This window comes from Furipterus horrens, unplaced genomic scaffold (genome assembly GCF_987537825.1).
Source record: "Furipterus horrens unplaced genomic scaffold, mFurHor1.1.pri manual_scaffold_3, whole genome shotgun sequence".
In the NCBI taxonomy this organism is placed as follows: Eukaryota; Metazoa; Chordata; class Mammalia; order Chiroptera; family Furipteridae; genus Furipterus; species Furipterus horrens.
In genome coordinates this window covers 108,086,335-108,109,352 of record NW_028327173.1, presented here as the reverse complement: position 1 = coordinate 108,109,352, position 23,018 = coordinate 108,086,335, and the positions used below count along the sequence as shown (strand labels likewise).

At 35.1% G+C, this 23,018-nt stretch overlaps 1 protein-coding gene across 1 annotated transcript in view; it reads left to right on the top strand.

The window, feature by feature from the left end:
* ARIH1 (ariadne RBR E3 ubiquitin protein ligase 1) overlaps positions 1-23,018 on the top strand; it is a 115,373-nt gene that overhangs the window by 61,276 nt on the left and 31,079 nt on the right. The window contains exons 3-5 of the mRNA XM_090270055.1: positions 11,844-11,988; positions 21,355-21,447; positions 21,949-22,004. Of these exons, the coding sequence (XP_090126181.1) occupies positions 11,844-11,988; positions 21,355-21,447; positions 21,949-22,004 (294 nt within the window). The remainder of the gene's footprint in view (positions 1-11,843; positions 11,989-21,354; positions 21,448-21,948; positions 22,005-23,018) is intronic.

The following is a 23,018-nucleotide window of genomic DNA, read 5'->3' as shown; positions in this document are numbered from 1 at the left end:
TAAAAACCCATAAGGTATTGTGGATAACTGTGTCAAATTTAGAAATTTCAAATGAAATGGATAAATTCTTAGGAATTTGCAATTCACAGAAATTCATAGAGAAATAGAAATATCTGTATAGGGCTATATGTATAAAGTGAAATTTCTCTATTTAAAAAAAGTCTTTAAGTCTAGATTGGTTTACTGGAAAGCTCTACCAACATTTAATGAGACAGTAACTCTAGCCTTATAGTCTCTAATCTCAGTATTCTTTTAGAAAAGTTAAAGAGGATCCCCCACCTTTATGAAGCTTATTACAACCTTGATACCAAAGCCCAAAACGAAAACACTAAAATACTGGTAAGTTGAATTCAGCAATACATAAAAAGGATACTAACCCAGCATGGCCAACTAAGATTTATCCCAGGAATGCTAGATTGATTTAACCTGAAACAATTCAATATTACTGGTCATTTATGATTTTTAAGAAGAAACCATTAACAAACGGCACAGCCCTGGCTGCTGTGGCTTAGTGGATTGAGCTTCGGCCTGTGAGCCAAGTGTTACTGGTTTGATTCCCAGTCAGGGCACACATGACTAGGTTGTACGTCAAGTCCCCAGTTGGGGGCGTGAATGAGAGGCAACCACACAGTGATGTTTCTCTCCCTCTCTTTCTCCTTTCCTCTCTCTCTAAAAATAAATAAAAACAAATAAATAATTTTTTTAAAAAAGTAGGCACAAAAGAGAACTTTTGTAATCTAATAAATCTAAAAAACCTCTATAAGGAGGTATTATAGCTTATGCTGAAATGTTGATTTCCCTTTTAAGATACGAATATGTTCACTTCTGTTCAACATTATACTGAAGGTGATCCTAGCCAGTAGTATACTAAAAAAGAAAAATAAAGTACAGCTGTTAAAAGGGAGATGCTAATAAGTAAATATTCTCTGATGATATCAATTGTTTACATAGAAAATCCAAAGGAGTCAACAGATAAGTTGTTAAAATGAATGATGTTAGAAAGAAATATAAAAATATTTTTCTCTCTCAGCATTTATATGCATATTTTGACCAGTAATTCCACTCTCAGGTCTATACCCAATAGAAAGAAATATGCTCATCTAACTTTTAAAGAGTCATATACCATAAGCATGTTTATAGCAGCATTGTTCATAATAGTTTCAGCCTACTAATAACCAAAATATCTACAGATAGATAATTATGGTATATTTATATAATTATTCAGCAACAAAAAATAACTTATCTAAAGCTATAAGTGATTACATAGATGAATCTTAAAAACCATCATATTGAGTGAAAGATCCCCAAGTAAACCTGCCTAATATATGCTTCTGTTAATATGAAATTCATAAAAAGGCAAAACTAAGCTATATTGCTTAAGGACGCATATTTAGGTGGTAAAACTATAAATAAAAATAGTATGATGATTATTTCTTGGGGAAAGTAACATGCTACTGAAAAAGGATGTACTAGAAGTGTTCTTGTCCTGGGTTGTGGTTATACACACATTTGCTTAGTAAGTATTTGTAAGCTGCTCATTTATGTTTATGAACTTTTCTAGGATTGTGTTATTTCACAATAAAAATAATTTTAAGACACACACAGACATAGGAAAAGGAACAACCTTAAAAGGTAAGGTTCAGTTTATTTTTTCAACATGTAGGATTAATAGTGACTTTGGTACCTTGCAAGTAAATCATAACATTTTGCTAAGACAGATTTTTTTACTCTTTTTCTAGGCTCTAGTATCATGTCTGTTTTAAACTTAACTTTGATCATGTCAATTCATTTTATCAACCTTTACTACCTTTGTGGTTGTTCCTACCATAGCAAAGCTATACAATCTGACTTTTGAAATTCTTCTATACTTTTACTCCATTTTGTATGCCTATACATATTCCTTTACACTCTGTTGGGATGTCCTTGGCTGTTCAGTACCCAGTCTCCTCAAGACCAGTATCTTTTCCATAGATTCAGAGAGCATCAATAATATTTCATTCTGGGGTTGTGCTCATAGACATGTACAATTCTGTGCATCATATTCTACTCGTGTGATGCCCTCTGGATCTCTCTGTTCTCTGAATTCTTATCACATTCATTGTTGTTATTTTGACTTACTGTAGTTAGTTGCATTTTCTATTACTTCCCTAGCATTTTCCTCCCCCCTGTTGCATGCTTAGCATATCATATTGCAAGTAGCTGTCCCCCTCTTTCCCTTGAAAGCAATTAATATCGCCACTAACAAGCACAATTCCCACGTATAATTGCTTACTCTGTGATGGAAATATGTAAAAATGGATCTTAATTATATGCTTATTCTTAGTTTTAGCATGGCTAGATTAAACATACTTTAAGGCTCTCTCAGCCTTTACAACCTGAAGACATCCATTAAATATATTGAAACACCATTATCCAAAGAATAAAAGGATGTTTCCTTTGATGTACTTCAAGAAACTATTTTTCTCTTTAATTGGAATGAGATCCACTATTTACATGAATCCAACAAATGAGTACTTGGTATCATTTTATTTGCTAAGTTGTGCTGCTCATGTATAGCAAAAAGAAAGGACTGTTGAACAAAGCAGAGGGTGTAGACTTCCTTTGCATGCATGTATTTGGACAGATGATATAGAAGCCACTCTGAATTTTCTTTGAAGTAAAAAATAATTTCTTAAAACAGAATTTATTTATTTTCAGAGAGATGGGAAGGGAGGGAAGAAGAGAGAGAGAGAAACATCCATGTGTGGTTGCCTCTTGCACACCCCGACCAGGGACCTGGCCTGCAACACAGACATGTGCCCTGCCTGGGAATCAAACCAGCGACCCTTCGGTTTGCAGGCTGGCGCTTGACCCACTGAGCCACAACAGCCAGGGGTAGTCTATATTTTCTTTAAAAAAACATGGTCAGTATGTTTACTTAGCTATAAACCACATATATATATATATATCCATTAATACTAAAATAGGAATTTTTTATATTAGCATTTAGAAACCGAAACCACTTTTTAGTGGTGATAGATGACTGTTAATTTATTTTCAGTTGAAGCATAATAAAGCACAGTAAATTGTTGGTATTCCACTGTTTTATCTCTATAAAGGGCACTTTATGTTTTTTTATTTTTTTAATTAAAGTTTGTATTTACTATTATTTTGTATTAGTTTCAGTTGCACAGCATAGTGGTTAGGCAGTCATGCTTTATTTTTACAAAGTTATCCCTCAATCAAGTGCCCACATGGCATCAATACATAGTTACTACAATATTACTGACAGTATTGGCCCTGGCTGGTTTGGCTCAGTGGATTGAGCGTCGGCCTGCGAGCTAAGTGTCGGTGGTTTGATCTTCCAGTCAGGGCACATCAGAGAAGGAAAACTCTGACTCCAAAAAACCTCCGCTGCCTTGCGGCATACCTCTTCAGGGGAAAGGCTAAGGGAGTAAATCCCGACAGAAAATCCGGAGCCGGAGTCCCTAAGGCGGTTTGACGTTGTAGTCAACACCGGCAACTCCTGCGGCGCACCTGAAGCCAAGCTGTATTGACTCCGTCTTTCCCTTGGACCCTTCAGCTGCGAAGAGAGGGGGGGTCTGCTGCATGGGCAACAGCAGACCCTCCATATCACCCTGCCCAGGCTCTGTAGCTTCAGCTTCACTGGAGAGGACACTCCAGCGTCATCGCAAGATGTCGATTCAACACGGGAGGAGACAGATACCGTGTCACTCCCGAGTCGGACTGCACAGCCATTCTCGGCGGTGCAGATAGACTCTTAAGAAGCTACACCATCGTCTCTCGAGACGGACGGCTGCCGACGATACACACACACACACATATATATATATATTTTTTAAACAGAAATTAACAATCCCCCCCAGACTTAAGACCCTTTATAATCTTATAAAGGACAATGGGCGAAGGTCTTGAGCTCCTCTAGCTGCTTCAAGCTGGGCATGGTCGTCGTCCTGCCAGTAAGATTGGGGGTGTGGAGGGGAGGGTGGCCTTCCCACATGGGGAAGGATCGTGCAGACTCCAGGTCAGTTGGCTGTCCCCGGACAACGGCGTGTTTGGTTTAACAGGCTGGCATCCTTGTTGTATTCCAGCCTCTTACTTCAACCAAACCGTTGAGTCTCAGGTGGAAGCGATGCAGACAGAATTAAGTGAGGCCTGTACGTACAGACAGTCATTCAGGTATGAGATCATAGGCTTATGCCCTCTGGTTCAGTTTTGCTTATTTGTTTGTGTTGTTTGTTAGTCTCCTATAATAGATGACAGCATAAGGTATTTTTCTTTCGTTGCCTGGCTTATTTCGCTAAGCATAATTCTCTCTAGTTCCATCCATGTTTTTGCAAATGGTAGAAGTTCCTTCTTTCTTTCTGCTACATAGTACTTCATTGTGTAAATGTACCACAGTTTTTTGATCCACTCATCTACAGACGGGCACTTAGATTGTTTCCAGCACTTGGCTATTGTAAATAGTGCTGCTATGAACATAGGGATGCATAGGTTCTTTTGAATTGGTGTTTCAGGATTTTTTGGATATAATCCTAGCAATGGAATTGCTGGTTCAAAAGGCAGTTTCATTTTTAGTTTTTTGAGGAAATTCCGAACCGTTTTCCACAGTTGCTGCACCAGTCTGCATTCCCACCAACATTGCACTGGGGGTTCCCTTTTGTCCACATCCTCGCAAGCATAAGTTGTTGATTTGTTGATGCTGGCCATTCTGACTGGTGTGAGATGGTATCTCATTGTGGTTTTTATTTGCATCTCTCTGATGAATAGTGATGTTGAGCATCCTTTCATATGTCTATGGACCCCCTGTATGTCCTCATTGGAGAAGTGTTTGTTCAGGTCCTTTGCCCATTTTTTAATTGGGTTGTCTGTGTGCTTGGTGCTGAGTCGTATAAGTTCTTTAGGTATTTTGGAGATCAGTCCCTTGTCTGAGGTATCATTGGCAAATATAATTTCCCATACGGTTGGTTCCCTTTTCATCTTGCTGATGTTTTCATATATTCTTTTAAATTAGTGTTTTAAGTTTCTTCAGATATATTTTATACCCAGAAGTGGAATCTCTGGGTTAAAAGGCATTTCCATTTTTAATCTTTTGAGGACCCTCTATACTCTTTTTCATAGTGGCTGCACCAGTCTGCATTTGTACCAACAGTGCACAAGGTTTTCCTTTTCTCCATATCCTCTCTGACATTTGTTGTTTGTGGATTTATTGATGATGGCCATTCTGACAGGTGTGAGATGATATCTCATTGTGGTTTTAATTTGCATTTCTTTGGTGATTAGTAACTTTGAGCAACTTTTCATCTGTTTATTGGTTGTGTGTATGTCTTCTTTGGAGAAATGCCTTCTGCCCATTTTTTAATTGGATTTTGTGTGTGTGTGTGTTTTATAAATTTTGGATATTAACTTATCAGATGTATCATTGGCAAATATAATTTCCCATTCAGTTGGTTGTCTTTTTGTTTTGTTGATAATTTACTTTGCTGTATGAAACTTTTAGTTTGATGTAGTCCCATTAGTTTATTTGTTCTTTAGTTTTTGTTGCCGGAGGAAATATCAGAAAAAATATTAAGAGAAATGTCAGAAATTTTACTGCATATGTTTTCTTCTAGGAGTTTTATGGTTTCAAGTCTTATACTTAAGACTTTGATCCATTTTGAGAAAAACCCATAACTTTTAAAAGCAAGTTCTTACAGGCTTTTAAAAAGTTCTCATTAGATTTTTTTTTCCAATGGAGGCCAAAAATCTTTCTTAGAAAAAAAAGGTTTTCTATCTGTAAGTCCTTATTTTTAGTTCTGTGGGATTCTGTAGAGTTAATCTGTGTGCCAGTCATCTTATATAATAATTTGACTCCTCCTTTTGAAAAAATAGCTTTAAAAACCACAAAAGATTCAGTGAATCTTTTAATTTCTATGAAAATTTACATTCTACTTCAGGAGCCCTTTTAAATTTTTTATCAAAGTATGTAATGCATTTATGTGTTGTTTTTTTACACAGTCTAATTCATATTTTCACAAGGAGTATAAATGAAAAATAATGCTCTAAACCCTGATTTTCAATCTTTCCCTATAACAGAAAGAACTGCTTAGTGTTTCTTAATAACTTGCTTATACTGCCATCTGTACTATATCAGCCAATTGCTTATAAAATGAAGATTAAGCTGTGAAACTAATGTCTACATGTAAAGACTGGGGAAAGCCTCCTCTCCTAGTATGTCTTCCCCTCGTTCTGTTTTATGCTATTTAAGATGATCATTTTCATACCTTATCTGTTATTTTGTTTTTATTGATAAGATAGAAGTTCTTATTCATTCATGATTTAAATTACTTAATCTGTTCCTTTGCTCCTTTGACATTTTTGCTTAAATATACCTTTTCTTAAAGTGGAAAAAAGTACATTATCAGAAGCAGGTTAATGGGGCTGAAGGATAATTGAAATGGCATAGTTGAAATGGCAGTTCCTAGAAGAGATGTTGGTGTCATAGACCTCTTTTAGTGCTTTGTCAGAATGATAATTAAGGTATAGAATAATTGTGACTTCTTTTAGTTTTGAAATTGAAGTCTGGTACCCATAAAATGCCACATGAGAATATTGAAATAAAAATTATTTGGTCATTCAGAAGTAAAATATGTATATTTGCATGTTTCTACATGGAGATATCTTTATATATGATGTATAATGTATTCTTAAAAGTTTTCATGTATTTGTGTATTTTTGCTGCCTCTCAGACTTAGAGCAGTAGACTGTTGGCTTGTTATAAATATGTAATGGGAGCATTGAAGGACCTATAAGGAGGATTGAACTCTGATACCTAAGAATACCCAACAGAAAAGCCCCCTATATACCTTTAAATTAGCTTAAAATTTTTGCTTTTCTGATTCTGTTGTGAAAATAAGTACTTCAACGGTGGCCTTTTTATGAAGTATGAAGCCCTATTGACTTTTAAAATAAATTCCTGCCCTGACTGGTATGACCTCAGTTGTTTGGGCATCCTACCACAAAGCAAAAAGGTCACTGGTTCAATTGGCAGTCAGGGCACATACCTGGATAATGAATGGCCTGATTCCCAGTTGGGGCACGTGTGAGAGGCAACCAATTGATGTTTCTCTCCCTCTTTTTCTCCCTCCCTTCCTCTCCCCTCAAAAAAATAATTCCCAGTGGCAAAAATAAATATTTCCATGCAAACAATGATTCTACAATCATTCAGAATTCAGAAAAAAGAAACACTAGCTAGTGATTTATCATTTCAACAAATCTTCCCACCCTACAAACAAGTATAATTTGTAGCCTATAACTGTTCCTGCCTTGAAATTTAATTTATATAATTTGGTGTATATATATCAGTCAAGAAAATGAAAAGTTAAGCTCTAGATATTCTTGAAAGTTGGTTAAGTGCTAGTTTGCTTAACTATATTTGTGTAAACATACCAACTGAACAGAAAGAATCAGAGAGAGAGAAGAGGATTTATAATCCCTGCTGTGAGATGTAGGCCGTCAGAGAGCTGGGGTGAGGAAACTAATTGTGCTTTTTTGCCACTGATTAATGGCTGGGTTGAAGGAAAAACCACAGTGCCATTCTCTCTTTATTTTCATCAATCTCTGTTTCTCAGAAGGATGGGCAAGGGTTGCAGGAAATGAGGGAAGTATTGACCCAGGATGTGCTTTGCAGCTGTGTACCAAAGTTAATGGAGCAGAGAGAATGTTAGCTCTTTTAAACAAGGTACCAGAACTGCAGTGCTTCTGACTGAATCAGTCCAGTCTCTTCATTTTGGCCTGTTTTTTCACAAGCAAGGGTGTACATAAAAGCCAGCAAACTGAAGGAACTTTCAAATAGTTACGGGGTAAACACTGTATGGGAAGTTAAGAATCCACTCATGTTCTTGAGCCATAGTAGTCCTTAATAAAACTACCATAATTGAGGAGAAGGTGCTCTTTTGTTCTCTTAAAGAAATTAAAGAGACAATAAGAGATGAGGGATTAAAAAGATAAACTGATAAAACAGTAGAGTACAATGAAAAGGAAAGCTCACAGAACTAATAAAAAAATAAAGATCGAAGGAGCAAGTAATAATCTCAGAACCTAAAACCACATTGGCAACAGCAAGAAATGGAGCAGATACTATGAAAAATAAGAGACATGTAAGACAGAAAAAGAACGAAGAATTAGCAGATGGTAGACACAGACTGGGTTGGGTGCAAATTAGGCAGGATACAATATTAATAATCAGTCTTCCCTCCCTACAAAGAAGCATAGTTTTTAGGATCTTGAAGTAATTAATATCTGAATGGAATTTAAAAAGAGAAAGTTTAATGCTAAGATAAACCCTATAGAATTACTAAAAACTTCAAGAAAGATTTTGATCACAGACTTCAATAATAGCAGATTACAGAAGAAAAGGATGTTGTCAATACAAAGAATATTGACAAGAGAACATGGGGAGGAGGAGGAGTTGGCCAAAGTGAGCTTTGATACATTTAAACATTTGATTTATGTCTAAGTAATAAGGATAATCAAGTTTAGGAAAGAGTTATCATTATTGAAAAACTGCATAATGTAAAAAATAATGTAATTAGTGAAAAAATTATATAAAATTATAATCAACTGGGAAAAGGTCCAGGAAGTTTGGTTCAAAACTTGAGGTTTAAGTGTAGGGTTATTTAATATAAGGACAGTCAATGTATTATTTAAAGTTGACAAATCAAGAAATAGGTTTAAGTATTGATTTTTCTATGTTTAATATAAATACATTAGATTTCATTATCTTCCATATAACCATTACAGAGTCATTGATGGACAGATCATGTAATAAAAATAAAAGTAAAACAGAAATTTTAATGGTACATTTCTTGTGAAATGGGACCTTAACCTAATTAGAAAGGAGGAGGGGGCGGTTGTAGGCCTACTGTGCCCAGCGATATGAGTGGATTCTTAAACTCACCATTCTGTTTATGGGGACAGTGTTTGAAAAATTTTTGGTAGCTTTTGGAATGGATCAAAAAGCTATAAGCTCCAATATATACTATCTTTAAGAAATATGCCTGAAGTGAAGGAATTCAGTTTTATTGTCATTTATCCTGAAGAAGTTACTCTCGTTACTTTTTAAAAATGAATGCTTATATTCTTCTAGACACTAGGTCTACAACAGTAATAAAATAGGTCTCATGAGGTTTACATTCTAGCAGAGAAAACAGAATAAAAAGTGATTACAGAACTGGTAATGTGTGTTGGCAGAAGTGCAAAGTACCAAGAAAATGTATTACGTAATTGGTGGGTTGGGGGTTTAGGAGAAACTGTCAAAGAAGACTTATTTGAGGAAGTGAGGTTTAAGCTGAGACTTGAAGGTAGAAGAAACACCTTTCAGTAAAATGGTTAGCCATTTAGATTAAAATGAAATAATCTTTGCTTTACTCCTTATTACACAAAAACATTTCCATGTGAATCAATAGTGATAGAAACAGTTTAAAGGAAAGACCTAAATCATGGATGAATTTTTATAATCTTTCGTATAGAAATCTTTTAAAGCTTGAAATAAAATCCAGAAATCAAAACAGGTTGCAAGATAATTTGCCTACATAAAAATTAAGTGGCAATTAAACACCTTTAAAAAAAGATCAAAAGCAAGTTAGACACTGGGGGATGAAAGCAATCTATGAGACAAAGGGTAACTCTTCCTGTTTACATACTGAACTCTTACAATAGTAAGATCTTCACAAAAAATATGTTCAGCCTCACTAATAAAGAAATGCAAGTAAAGTCTAGATATATTTTCCCCTATTGGATGGGCCAAGATTTTAATCTAGGATTGTTTATATGTGAAACAGCCGAATGTCCCTCAGTATAAGGTTGTTTAAGTAAATTATAGTACATGGATTTATAGTACATAGTATATTACCGTGGGATATTACCCAATAATAAAAAAAACAATGTAGACCAGTATTCATTGACAAAGATGACTTTATAATACTGTTTAATGGAGAAAGAAAATTATAAGTCTGGAATATGGAATTATTTTTATGAAATTACAGACATGCCTTTTGTTGTGTATGCATAGATTGCCATCTAGAATTTTTACCAAAGTGTTTTGGGAGTCATTGATTTTTGTATAGGCAAGTTTTGGGTGACAGAAGTTTGTTTTGTCTTGTGAGCCTGAGGGTTTTTTTAAAGGTGTTTAATTTGTTTACCTATTTATATTTAGTGTAGCTTCATATGCTTTCTATTTAGATAAAACTTAGCATCTTAGGCTTTCCCAGGGATAAAGTTTGTAGGAAAACATTTGACATTCTGCTTCATATATACATATATTTAAGATTATATTCTTTTTTTTTTTTTAATTTTTGGTTTTTCAATTACAGTTGTCCCCTTTTCCCCTAATTTCTCTCCCCCACCCAACCCACCCCCTCTCCCGCTTATTCATTTTTTATAGAAAGAGGGGAAGGGAGGGAGAAAGGGAGGAAGAAAAATATCGGTGTGAGAAACAACGATCGGTTGCCTTTCCCCAACCAGGGACTGAACCCACAGCCCAGGCACATGCGCTGACTGGGAATTGAACTGTAGGTTTTCACTTGACGGGATGATGCCCAACTAACTGAGCCACACCAGTCAGCGCAGCTCCATATATTTTGATTAGCTGAACCATAAGGGACAACTTTAACTTTATATGAATTCCCCTTTTATAATGTTGACATCTTGATTGATAACTTGATAATTTTATTGAAACATACTGTAGTCAAAGCATGTATTTATAAAATATGTATTAGTCTTAGGAGAGTTTTCGCATTTCAATGATTTTTTTTTCCCCTGTAGGTACAGTAAGTACTTTTACACAAAGCTTGAACAAGATCTTTACTAAAAATACTGGAGATCTCTTGAGTATTGATTTTTTAAAAACCTGAGAACTTTGTAAAGAACATTGTAGATATTGAAACCTAGCTTTTACAAGTTAAAAAGTGTGACCAGCTTCCGCATTAATAGTTTTGCTGGTTATATTGATTCACAGATTGAAAGGTTGTTGTTGGCTTTTTTTAAAACCTATTGCATTCCCTTTAGAATACTAGGATATTAAGGAGAACAGAGACCATATCTCGGCTGATTTAATGGGACATATTGTACTAAGGGTTCACCACTATCTTCTGTCAAGCCAGTTGCAGTTTACTTGAAACTCTGTAGGTAGTACTTGGTATGTCATGCTTCTTGATATCTTAAGTAGTGAACTACTTCGGTATAGTTAGATACGTTTTTTAGAAAAAGCTGATATATAGACTATTTGATATAGAAACATTTTAAGATACACTTTTTATTTTCTCTTTTCTCCCCTTTTCTAGGAAATTAAAAAGTATTTCAAAAATATTTAGAAAGTAAGTCTGTTTTGTAAAATAATAGTCCTGTAAATAATTTCATATTTTAAATTTGTGGGGAGAGGTGTGCTTGGTGGTTTACTTGCTAATACATTTAAACTGGTATAACTAAGAGTATTAATAAAATGATTTGTAAAAAAGGTAGATAGCCTAGTCTTTTACAATAAAATAGCATTATTCTTGATAAGGTACCGCTAGAGAGTACAACATTCATGCTTAAGTTTTAGTTGTAGTACTGTTAAAATACTAATAGCTTAACTTCCCAGGATAAAAGCAAAATAAGGAATATCAAAATAGCAACAAAAACTCAATACCTCTGTTTGCGACAATTTGTTAGCCACACAGCACATTTCCTCTAAGCAAAAAAGGTTATAATCTTGGTTTATTTTAATTCAATTCATTGGTTTTCCCTATAGAAAATCAGGTTTTTGGAGAGCTCTAACAGTGTGCTATTGCTGGGCTCTCATCCTTTCTGTTTAAATAATGCAGGTACTTTGATGGAAACCTGGAGAAGCTCTTTGCTGAGTGTCATGTAATTAATCCAAGTAAAAAGTCTCGAACACGCCAGATGAATACAAGGTCATCAGCACAGGATATGCCTTGTCAGATCTGCTACTTGAACTACCCTAACTCGGTGAGTATCTGGTAGTTTAAGGCTAGCACTGACTTATTTCAGAGGGTAAATCACCTTTCATAACTTAAAGGAAGAACTGGGAGTCTGGGATTGTATAAAGCAGTAACCTATTAATACATTAAAGATAAGGAAAGAAAGAGAAAGAATAAGACCGTGTTCTAGCCCCCTTCTCCATCTTTGTTTTTTAAAGTAGCAATTTATTTGCACATCTAAATATTTTCTGAGCTTATTTTACCACTATGGAAGAATTGTGTAATAGATAGTGAGTAGAATTATTTTTCATCCAAATTAAAAATTTAAAACTAAGTTTTTAAAATATATATTCAGCCTTGGTTGGGTAGCTCCGTTGGTTAGAGCATTTTCCCGATAAGCCAAGGTTGCAGATTCAATCCCTAGTCAGAGCACATACACTAATCGGAGCATAAGTAAGTGGAACAACAAATTGATGTTTCTCTGTCTCCCTTTCCCTTTTCTTCTGCCTCCCTCCATTTCTCTCTCTCTTTCTCACTCTCTCTCTCAAATCAATCAATAAAAAATAAAATATATATACAGAACACATATAAAATGTCTTAATACTATTTCACTAGGGAGCTTTCATAACAAAAGATTTTCACTTGTACAGATCCATTCTAATGGAGATTCTTAAATACAGCAAGCGTTGATAGAGTTGGAGCAGATACTAGGACTATAAATAACTGATGTTTTTCTTAAGTAAAAATATACCTCTTAAAATCTGTTGAATTTAGATGGTTTACTTTTAGAGTGTATAGTAAAGAAGTTTTAAGCTTAAATAAACATAGTCGTCCTATGAAGGTCTTACTTTATTAGTAACCTTAGGAAAATAATATTTGTGGCATAGATGTGTTTTGTTACTTGGAATTTACCTCAAGATATTTGAAAATATTTAAGAAATCACTTAATTCTCCAGTAATTATATCTATCTTGTTTATATTTTCTGCTTTAATAGATAAGCAGCTCTTTCTAATATTTATTGTATAGAGTTTTACACATAGTGTATCTAAAGAGGCTTATTTGAAGGGAACTAATTTGTTCATATGTACAAGTATTTAGAAAAGAGGTTTTAAAAGAAAATTGAGAGCTCTTAGAAAAATAGAAAAACCAAGTGTTAAAATAATTTACTTGATAAAGCGATGAATTGAATTTCCAAATTCTAGTTTTGATCATAGCTCTAACACTAGATATTTGACTTTAGGTACTAAATCATTTAATCTCTTTGGGTTTCAGTTTTATCTTTCAAATCTTTTGGCCTGAGAATTATATGTATTCTCTCTCCTTAAATCACAACCCTACTAGTTTGAATATTAAAAAAACCATTAGTTCTATTAAAAATACTTAAAATTCTTATTTTTACCATTTTATTATCCTTCTTTAACAGATTCTTTTTGCCTGTTGGCATTTATGTTCTGTTTACAGTTTAAAAATGTCTGTGAGGTAATAATTAGACACAAACAATTAGTCCTAGCTTATACCAAGTTTCCTTACTTCTTGGCATTTCTCCTTTCACTCTATTATAGCCAGCTACTTCTTAGTTTAAACCAAACTACCTGCTTACAAATATCTCTTGTAACTTTCTCAGTGCCTTTGTTATTGTCTAACACTCTTAGCCAGTTAGAACTGAAAATCATGACTAGAGATTTGCATTGTAAATTTTGCTTGCACTTGTAACTGATGACAGAGAACCCGCCATTCATTCGTTCATTCATTCGTTCGTTTGTTCAAAACAACAGGTCTATTCTAAGTATTATAAACACAAGGGAGGATATAGGTATAATGACTCCCTGACATGATATCCGGGTTAGTTGGGCAGATAAGTAAAATGCCATATTAGAAAGAATGGTTAGTGCCTTGTCAGGGCATGATACTGTGGGAATGAACAAGGTGGTGAGATCCCCTAACCTCATTTTGGATCAGGGAAGACTTCAGACAGGGATTGACATTTGAACTAAGATCCGAAGGTGTAGTACTTAGGAAGGCTGCTGTGCTCATCACCATACCACCAACACTGTTGTTAGTTAGAAAAAGGCAGCAAGCAATACAAAAGCCAAAGAAAAGAATATACTTCCAAGAATAGGAAACAGTGCTAAAAGCTTCAATGAAAATAACTGGAAAGTGAATTTGGAATTAACATGAAGCTTATTAATGATTTTGAAAAGTTATTTTTAGTAGTGTGTCAAAATATAAAACCATATTGCATTGGCTGAAGGGTCGTTGACTTGAAGGTGGGAAAGGAAGTGGAAGCCGTAAATATAAACAGGTTACTCTTTTACAGAAAGTTTCGCTATGTAAATGGTAGGTAGGACAAGAAAGCAAAAAGCAACGTGGTTTGGAAAATAAGTTAGAGTTATGGAAACTGCCAGCATTATGAAAATATAATCGTGATAAAAGTAAGACTTCTTTTCTCATAGTTTTTAGACTACTATAGAAGGATACGTTTAATCTCTTCAGTTTTGTAACGAAATGTCACCTGAGATTCTTCATTGAAGCTTTATTAATTGGATGGGTGATTTCTTTACTTGTATAGCTCTTCATGTTTCTATTCCCACTACTCTCTTCAAACAGTGATACTTGCATTTTATTAATGTATGTCTTCAATACCTTTATCCATCTATAAAGCAACTTTAACTTTACATAGTGCCACATGAAAACAGGTTTTTTTACTAAATTCTTCTGATAGCTTGGTTTATATAACACTTGGGGTTAACTATCCTGGGTGGTCAAAACAATTACCTGAGACAATGGAGCACCTTTGAAGTTGATGGATTCACTCTTTTCCCTCCCTCCCGAGGCAACTTTATAATAAATAAATTCAGCAAGATCTAGCAGTACTAACCCCTCATTCTACTAGAAAATGTATTCAATAGATAGCTGGGTTACAATATCTCATTTTTATGAAGTAAAGAATTTGTGATTTCTAAGAATAAGATTTGTTACAATTAAGGCAGAGTTGAAGATTGTGAGGGAATCTACCTTTCATCCCCAACCTGAGCACCTTCTGATTCTTTTTCTCCTAAGTACACTGAAAACATGTGATCTAAGTCCAATCCTGTCTTCCTTTAAACTCTTTCCATTTTACAGACAAGGAAACTGATATTCTGATTATTTGCTGTTTCTATAAACAAAATGGCTTCAACTTTAGAGATATGGTCAGCTTCTGATGGAAGAAAGTTAATTCTTAATATTCTTAATGCTGTTGAGTATTAGTTGCTATGTATGAAATGACAGATAAATGAAATCTTTAAGAGTGTGTATTTTGTTGTAAGCAGTATTTCATATATTTTTACTATATTCTTGGACATATTTATGTATGAAATAAACAGGGATAACTTTAATAACCTGATTCCCTGAGTCAGAGAAAGGCCCAGAGAACCACATAAGTAACCGTAAGTTAGTAAGGGACAAGTGTGTCAAAGAAGAAGGAGGGAAAGGGAAATGGAACAGACGGGAAGATACCCAGATATATCCATGATAATGACACAACTCCTGAGCACAATGAATATGTCTTTATACTCAGGCTAGCTTGTTTTATCTTTAGATGTGTGTGTGTGATTTATTTATTTTTTTATCTTATTTAGTCTTATCTATTTAATTAGAAAAGTTATTGAAAAGAAGTCTTTAAAGGATAAAAAGCTTTCTTTTTATCTTTTGATCTTATATGGGCCCTGGTATGAAGTCCCAAGGGTAGAGATGTTGCTTGTAGTCATCACTTAGTAAACATTGTGACCTTTAATCTCTCAGTCTTAAGGATTCTTGTTTGAAAGGAAAAAAAAAAGCACATAAGTGCGTATGTTTTTAATTATGAGTAGAACACTTTAAAATTACTGCTATATTACTCTACTGTTGTTCTTTAGTAAAGAATACCCTTTCTCATTATAGTCTTGAAAATCAGATACTCTTCAAATATATACCTTCACTTGTTTTTTATCAATTGAGGTATTTTATTTGCATGTATGTGTTATGTCTGTAGAAAAAGAATCCCAGAATTTCCTCTTGTGTACTTTTCTCTTGCTTCTTCAGGGTCTATGATGTCTGCTGAGATTCTCAGTACAATGAAAGTGACTAGAATTTTTCTAGATCTTTGAGTTACACATCAAATCAAGGGCTGCTCAGTACACACTTGTTTAATCTGCCCATTAGTTCAACAATAATTTTCCCAGCTCTTTGATCATTAATGATTTCAAATTCACCAGTGTAACCTTGCTTCATTATCAGTTAGAAACCAGAAGATGGCTTTGGAGTATAATCTGATATAAACCTGGTGTTTGCCTCTTTTTTTTGGCATTGTCTATGCTCTTTTTTTTTTTTTTTAAGTATATTTTATCAATGATGCTGTTACAATTGTCCCAATTTCTTTTCCTTTTGCTTCCCTCCGCCCAGTATCCCCCTTCCCTTCTGCAATCCCACCCCCCTTACATGTCCATGGGTCATGCATATATGTTCTTTGGCTTTACCATTTCCTATATTATTATTAACTTCCCCCTATTTTGTACCTACCAATTATGCTTCTTCAGCTAGGACATTGTGGTGGCACAAAAACAAATGGCAGAAAGAACTACCATCACTTGTTTTGTGAATGAGTTAGAATGTTGTCTGTCAAAATAACACCATATTTGAAACTTGATTGATATTTTCCATTTCTTTCAGTCTGTATAACCAGTCTCAGGACCTGTATACATTTTCTTCCATAGTTACTTCTAGGCATTTTTTTATATAGTTGATGTACTATATAGTTGATGTACTATAATACAGAATTTTGTATTCTGAATACATCTAATATAAGCAACATGAGAAATTTCATAAGCATCTTTCAAATAACAGCTAATTAGAAAATGGAATGTAATAAAAAATATCACTTATAAGAGCCACGGAAAAGAATAAAAGAACTAGAAATAAATGTGGCAAGAAATGTGAAAACTATGAATAAAATGAAATATTAAGGGAAATAAAAGAATGATGAGTATTTGGGAAGATGGAATAATAGTAAAATATTGGAAAGGAATAATAGATTGATGGGGATGAGGGAGAATTATCCTTATCAAATGCAAGAATAGATAATGCATTGGAACAGGATAGAGTCAAATATGCATTAAGAGAATTTAGCATATTATAGAGAAGGCATTTCAAACCGTGTGGAATATTCAGTAAATGGGATGTTGGAACAATTCGATAGCCATCTGAGGTCGAAACTTAGATTTCTACCTAATTCCTTATATCAAGAGTTAATTTAGTAGCCGTAACTTTTAAAATTAATACATTTTGCTACAAAATAAAGAGGTTCTGTGTGGCAGCAGAATGTGAACATTCAAAATTGAAACTGGAAGAAAATAACTTTTCCATGCTTATAAATGGCCAGTTTTCTAAATAAGTAAAAATCCCCACTAACTCCTTAAGAAAGACGTCATAGAAAAATGGGCAAATAGGTAAAGAGAGTGCACAGAAAAACATAGCCTTAAATCTCTTCTCTAATGTTTAAACTTACACATAATTAAAGAAAGTATCAAAACTAATAAAGTTGATTACTTTCTTTTTTCACTTTTTAAATTTTTTTTTATTTTTTGGGGGGGACCCGTGCTCTGTAACAATTCCCTCCTCTCAGACTTAAGACCCTTCATAATCTTATAAAGGACAATAGGCGAAGGTCTCGTGCTCCTCTAGCTGCTTCAAGCTGGACATGGTCGTCGTCCTACCTACCCTTGGGTCCAGAAATCCCTAATAAGAGTGGGGGTGTGGAGGTGGGGTGGCCTTTTCACATGGGGAAGGATCTTGCAGACTCCAGGTGAGTTGGCTGTCCCTGGGCAACGGCATGCTTGTTTAAAACAAGCTGGCATCCTTGTTGTATTCTGGGGGGCAACAGATTTGGCAACAGTTAAAACCTTAACCACTAGATGACAAAAGGCAGGGATTAATTTTTCAATGTCCCACATTGGGAAAAAAAAAAAAGGCTTCTTTGGAGGGAGGTATGCAAGGCACGTCACACCTGTCCAAAGCCCTTTTGCCCACTATACTTAGTTTGGGCTGAGGGAAGTATTTTAGGTTTTCCTCTCTCTCAGACCTCTGGGCCCTGTCTGTCCAAGCCATTAGGATAGAGAAGAGAAACCAGTTTTAAAGTGAAGCCCACAGACCACCTCATACTTCACCAACCCAACCACTTAGTTCAGCCAAACCATTAAGTCTCAGGAGGCAGCAATGCAGACAGGATTAAGTGAGGCCACTCAAGTAATGAGATCATAAGCTTATGCCACATGAAAACAACACACATGTTAATTTACGCAACATAACCCACAAACCAGTCTCTAAATCTGCGAGACTGTCTTATTGGTAAGATATCCAGTTGCAAGGCATTTGACATTCTTCTTGTGATGATGTCACAGACCTAGTTTTACTATCAAATGAAAAACTTAAACTTTAAAGACAGCTGCACTAGTTTATAGTCTACCACTGTACATTGTGATTTTCCTTGAATCACGATTTTTCTCCTTAAGATTACCCTTGTCATTAAAGGGACTGCATTAAGTCCAGTTTTAATTTATCCTGTTCGTTCGCATAAACACAACAAGAGCGGGGAGTGATCTTTAAGTCTGCTTTGCTGGAACTTACACAAGGAACTTTTAGGGTGACCTTCAGTCTGCCCTTCAGGGCACAGAAGCTGAGCCACACACCTGCCATTCAGCCTTGCCTGTAAAACTCATGCTTTTTCCAAGTTTTTCAGGTTTTCTATTGTACCCTCAGATCCCTTCTAGCCATCTTTCAGGAAAGCAACCTTTGTTCCTTCCCTAGAAAGATTGCCATGAACTGCACAACCAACCAAGGTCCCAGGCCTTTTTTCTTGTGGGCTTTTATTACCTTCGAAAGTCAATCCCAGTTCCTCAGGGCTTTTTGGTAACAACCAGAGCCCAAGCATGCTTCCTTTAGGCATGACATTCCAGTCAAAGTCTATTAACAACTGGTCTTATTAGTTTTATGCAAAGAACCTTATGTCATTACTTCTTCAGAATGCCAAATTCTGGAGGGATCAGGTAGGGAGAAAAATGTAGGGAGAAAAATATACAGTGTGAAGGAAAATCCTTGTCCTTCTAATATTGACTAAAATTGCATTTCTGTACTTTACACTTTGTTTTGTTCACTTCCTACATGTGAAGTTTTTTTTGTGGGGGAGGTTTGCTGGCTCATTTATTTAATTTATTTGCTTTTATTTTTCCCCACTAAAATTTTTGTTTGTTTTTCTATTACAGTTGTTCCACATTTTCCCCCATAGCTTCATCCCATAAAGTTTATTCATTTTCATCTGTTCCATTGGCAAAGATTAAGGAGTTAGATAGTATACTATGTTATATGAGTGTGAGAAACCAAGTTGTCTTAAACATTATCAAGTGCTGCAACATCTTTGAAACCTGATAATTATCAAATTGTAAATGTATACCTGTTATTTTATTTGTTTAAATTTGTCTTAAGATAGAGTCATATGGTCTCATAGATGTATAGTCAGTGCAGTAGCATAGTAGGCAAAAAATAGTCTGTCCATTAAATCTATTAAATAATAATAATTTTTTTGAAAACTTAAGATGAAGATGCAGAATAGAGTGTGTGGTACTCCTACTGTGTGTACCTGTGTACATTAGAATATCTCTGGAAGAATGTGTAAGATATTGGAAATAGCGGTTACTTCTGGGTAGAGAAGGAAAGGACAAGGATGGGGACAAGGGAGATTTATTTTTGAAAATAACTTCATACTCTTAAATAATTGTTTTTAACCAGGAACCTATATTACTATTTAAAAATAATTTAGTAGTAAGTATTATAAAATATTCCTAAACTAAAATATGGTAGCTATTATTTGTGTTTTTAAAATACAGTCCTCTAGACTCTAATATTAAAGTACTTGTTTCATATCCCATTACAGGATATAGTATACTTAATTTAGCCATCCTTCAAATAATATTTAAAATCATATAATATTATGCCAAAATGTTACTGTTTTTCTTAGCTATCTGAATCAATCTTTTAGTTTCTGTTATATCTTATTTATTTTCTAAGTTAGCTTATATTCCATGCGGCTACATTAAGTTCTTTATTTGTATAGCATGTATGTATGTATTTATTTTCCTCACCTGAGAACATTTTTTTCATTCCTTTGAGAGAGAGAGGAGGGTTGTGGAGAGAGAGAGAAAGAAACATCGATGTGAGAGAAACACTGGTTGCCTCCATTAGGCTCCTGGCCTGGGATTGAACTTGCAATCTTTTGGTTTAGGGGACAACACTTCAACCAACTGAGCCACACTGGCCAGAGTGCCATGTTTTTTTAATAGCTTTATTGAGATAATGAACATATACAATTTACCTATTTAAAGTATAGTCACAGTTATACAGCTGTTGCCACAGTTAATTTTAGAACATTTTCATAACACCCAACAGAAGCCATGTATTCTTTTACAGTCACGTCCCATTTTTTCCCCTATATCCTTGTCCTAGGAAACCACTGAGCTTTTTTTTCCTCTGTGAATATGCCCATTCTGTACCTTTCATATAAATGGAATCAAACAGTATGTGTTATTTTGTGATTGGATTCTTTCACTTACCACCATGTTTTCAAAGTTTATTTATGTTATATAGTATGGATCGATATTTTATTTCTTTTTATGACTGAATAATATTTCATTCTGTAGATATTCCACATTTTGTTTATCTGTCAGTTGATGGACATTTGGGTTGTTTCCACTTTAGGGCTATTATGGATAATGTTGCAATGAAAATTTGTGTACGGGTTTTTGTGTGTGGATATGTCATTTCTTTCGGTTATGTATTCAGGAGTTGAGTTGCTTGTCATATGGGAACTCTGTTCAAGCTGAGAAACTGCTGAAGCGTTTTTCCAAAGTTCCTGCACCATTTTACATTCCCACCGCAGTGTATGGTGTATCCAATTTTTCCACATGCTTGTTAACATTTATTATTATCTGTCTTTTTGATTATAGCTGTCCTAGTAGATATGAAGTGGCATCTCATTGTGGTTTTCCTTTACACTTCCACTGGCGGCTAAGGATATTGAGCATCTTTATATGTTTATTGGTGCATAAATATTCTTATATTGAATACAAACTTGTCTGTTTTTCCTAGAAATTTTAATTTATAAATGTGTGCTATGGATACATTTCTCATTGTTTTGTGTTCAGTGTATGTGCTTGTCTCAATTCACCACCTGGAAGTTCGTTTTAGGAGACTAAGTCTTGTGAAATTGACGTTTTAGCCATTATGACAAATGTGACCTAACAGTGACTTATTTTAAGTCACTATGTAATACATTGTTTTTTCTTATAATATCTTTTAAAAGTCCATGTATTATTTTTGTTGCAGTATTTCACTGGCCTTGAATGTGGACATAAGTTTTGTATGCAGTGTTGGAGTGAATATTTAACTACCAAGATAATGGAGGAAGGCATGGGACAGGTAAAGATGTCATTTTTAAATTTTAATTTTTGTTGCACTTCCTTCAGTGTTTAGACTCTTGTACAAATGTTAAATAGGTGAAGCATTCTACATTATGAATTGCATGAGAACTCCTTTCTAGATTAAAACAACTAAAAGGAAGTTGAGTGTTTTTTCATATTCATAATGTGGCATTCCAGTCAAAGAATCCAAGTTGGGTAATGTTTTCTCAGTGGGCATTAACATTTGTGTATATGAGGCCAAACTTGTTGGGTAATTTTTTTAGATCTCTTGCTTTTGCTTTTCAAGTTTTATATTGAAAAACCAATTCAGGTCAGCAGTTTTAGTTACCTTATGGTGATAAAACACATTCATGCACATACATTTCCTTTAATAGAAAGGGGACAATTAAAATCTTGTAAATGTTGAGGTGTCTTCAGAACCTAGCAAAGTGCCTGGCGATGGTAAGCATTCAGTAAATATTTGTTGAATGAAGACAGTTTAAATTTCAATCTTTTTCAGACTATTTCGTGTCCTGCTCATGGTTGTGATATCTTAGTGGATGACAACACAGTTATGTAAGTATTTATGGTAGATTCTGCATGTTAAATATTGATTAGTTGATTCAACCAAATAATTTTTGTTCAGCACCTCAAAGAAGGTGAGATTTTTTAAATCGAAGAGATTTTCTAATCTATATCCCTTTGTTATACAAAGGCCGGCTAGTTCTCAAAATAGAGTCCTGTTACCAACAGCATCAGCATTACCTAGGAACTTGTTAAGAATGCGCATTCTCTGGGGTGAGGCTGCTGTGGAGCCCTGAGATGAGCTTTGGTGTTATCCACACTCCTACCCCCATCCCAGCGGAGGGACCTGAGGCAGGTGCACCCTTGCACTGACCTGCCAGTGATCCAGGGGACTTTTCTCCTTCCCTCACTCAATTTGTGTCATGCCCAAAAGACCCAAGAATCCTGCAAACTGACAAGAATGCTTAGTGAGCAGGCAAGTACCCAAATCACAGGTCCCCTTCACGATTCTAGGCCTTGTTCATCTAAAGTTTCCCCAGGTCCTCATCCTCTCCTTTTTATGGCAACCCTGCCCTCCCTCCTCGGTGCCTACCTGCAAGCAGGGGATGTGAGATGCAAGTTATTTCCAAATTGTGTCTGTATCTCTCATGTGCATGGCCCTCCATTGGCTACAATTCTCTCTCTCCACCCCATCCCCGCCCACTGACCTCACCAAAAAAAGAAAGAAAGAAAGAATCCACACTCTCAGGACTAACCCCAAACTTAACTAAATCAGAAGTTCTGGGATGGGGCCCATTAATCTCTCCTAGTGTATTTCTGATGCATACTTAAATTGGAGAACCATTGCCATAGCCTTTAATTTCTATGATCTATTCATTAACAGTAAAATCCCCTTCATCCCAGCCACCTACCCCTAAGCCCACCTACCCCAGGCCTATTCCAGGTATATACTAATAGAGTAGATCTTTGCAAAATCATCTTTTTCTGTCTCTTCCTAAAATATTGTTTCTCAGGGTTCTGGTCAACTCTATTTCTTCTCACAGAACACACTATTCCTAGGCATAT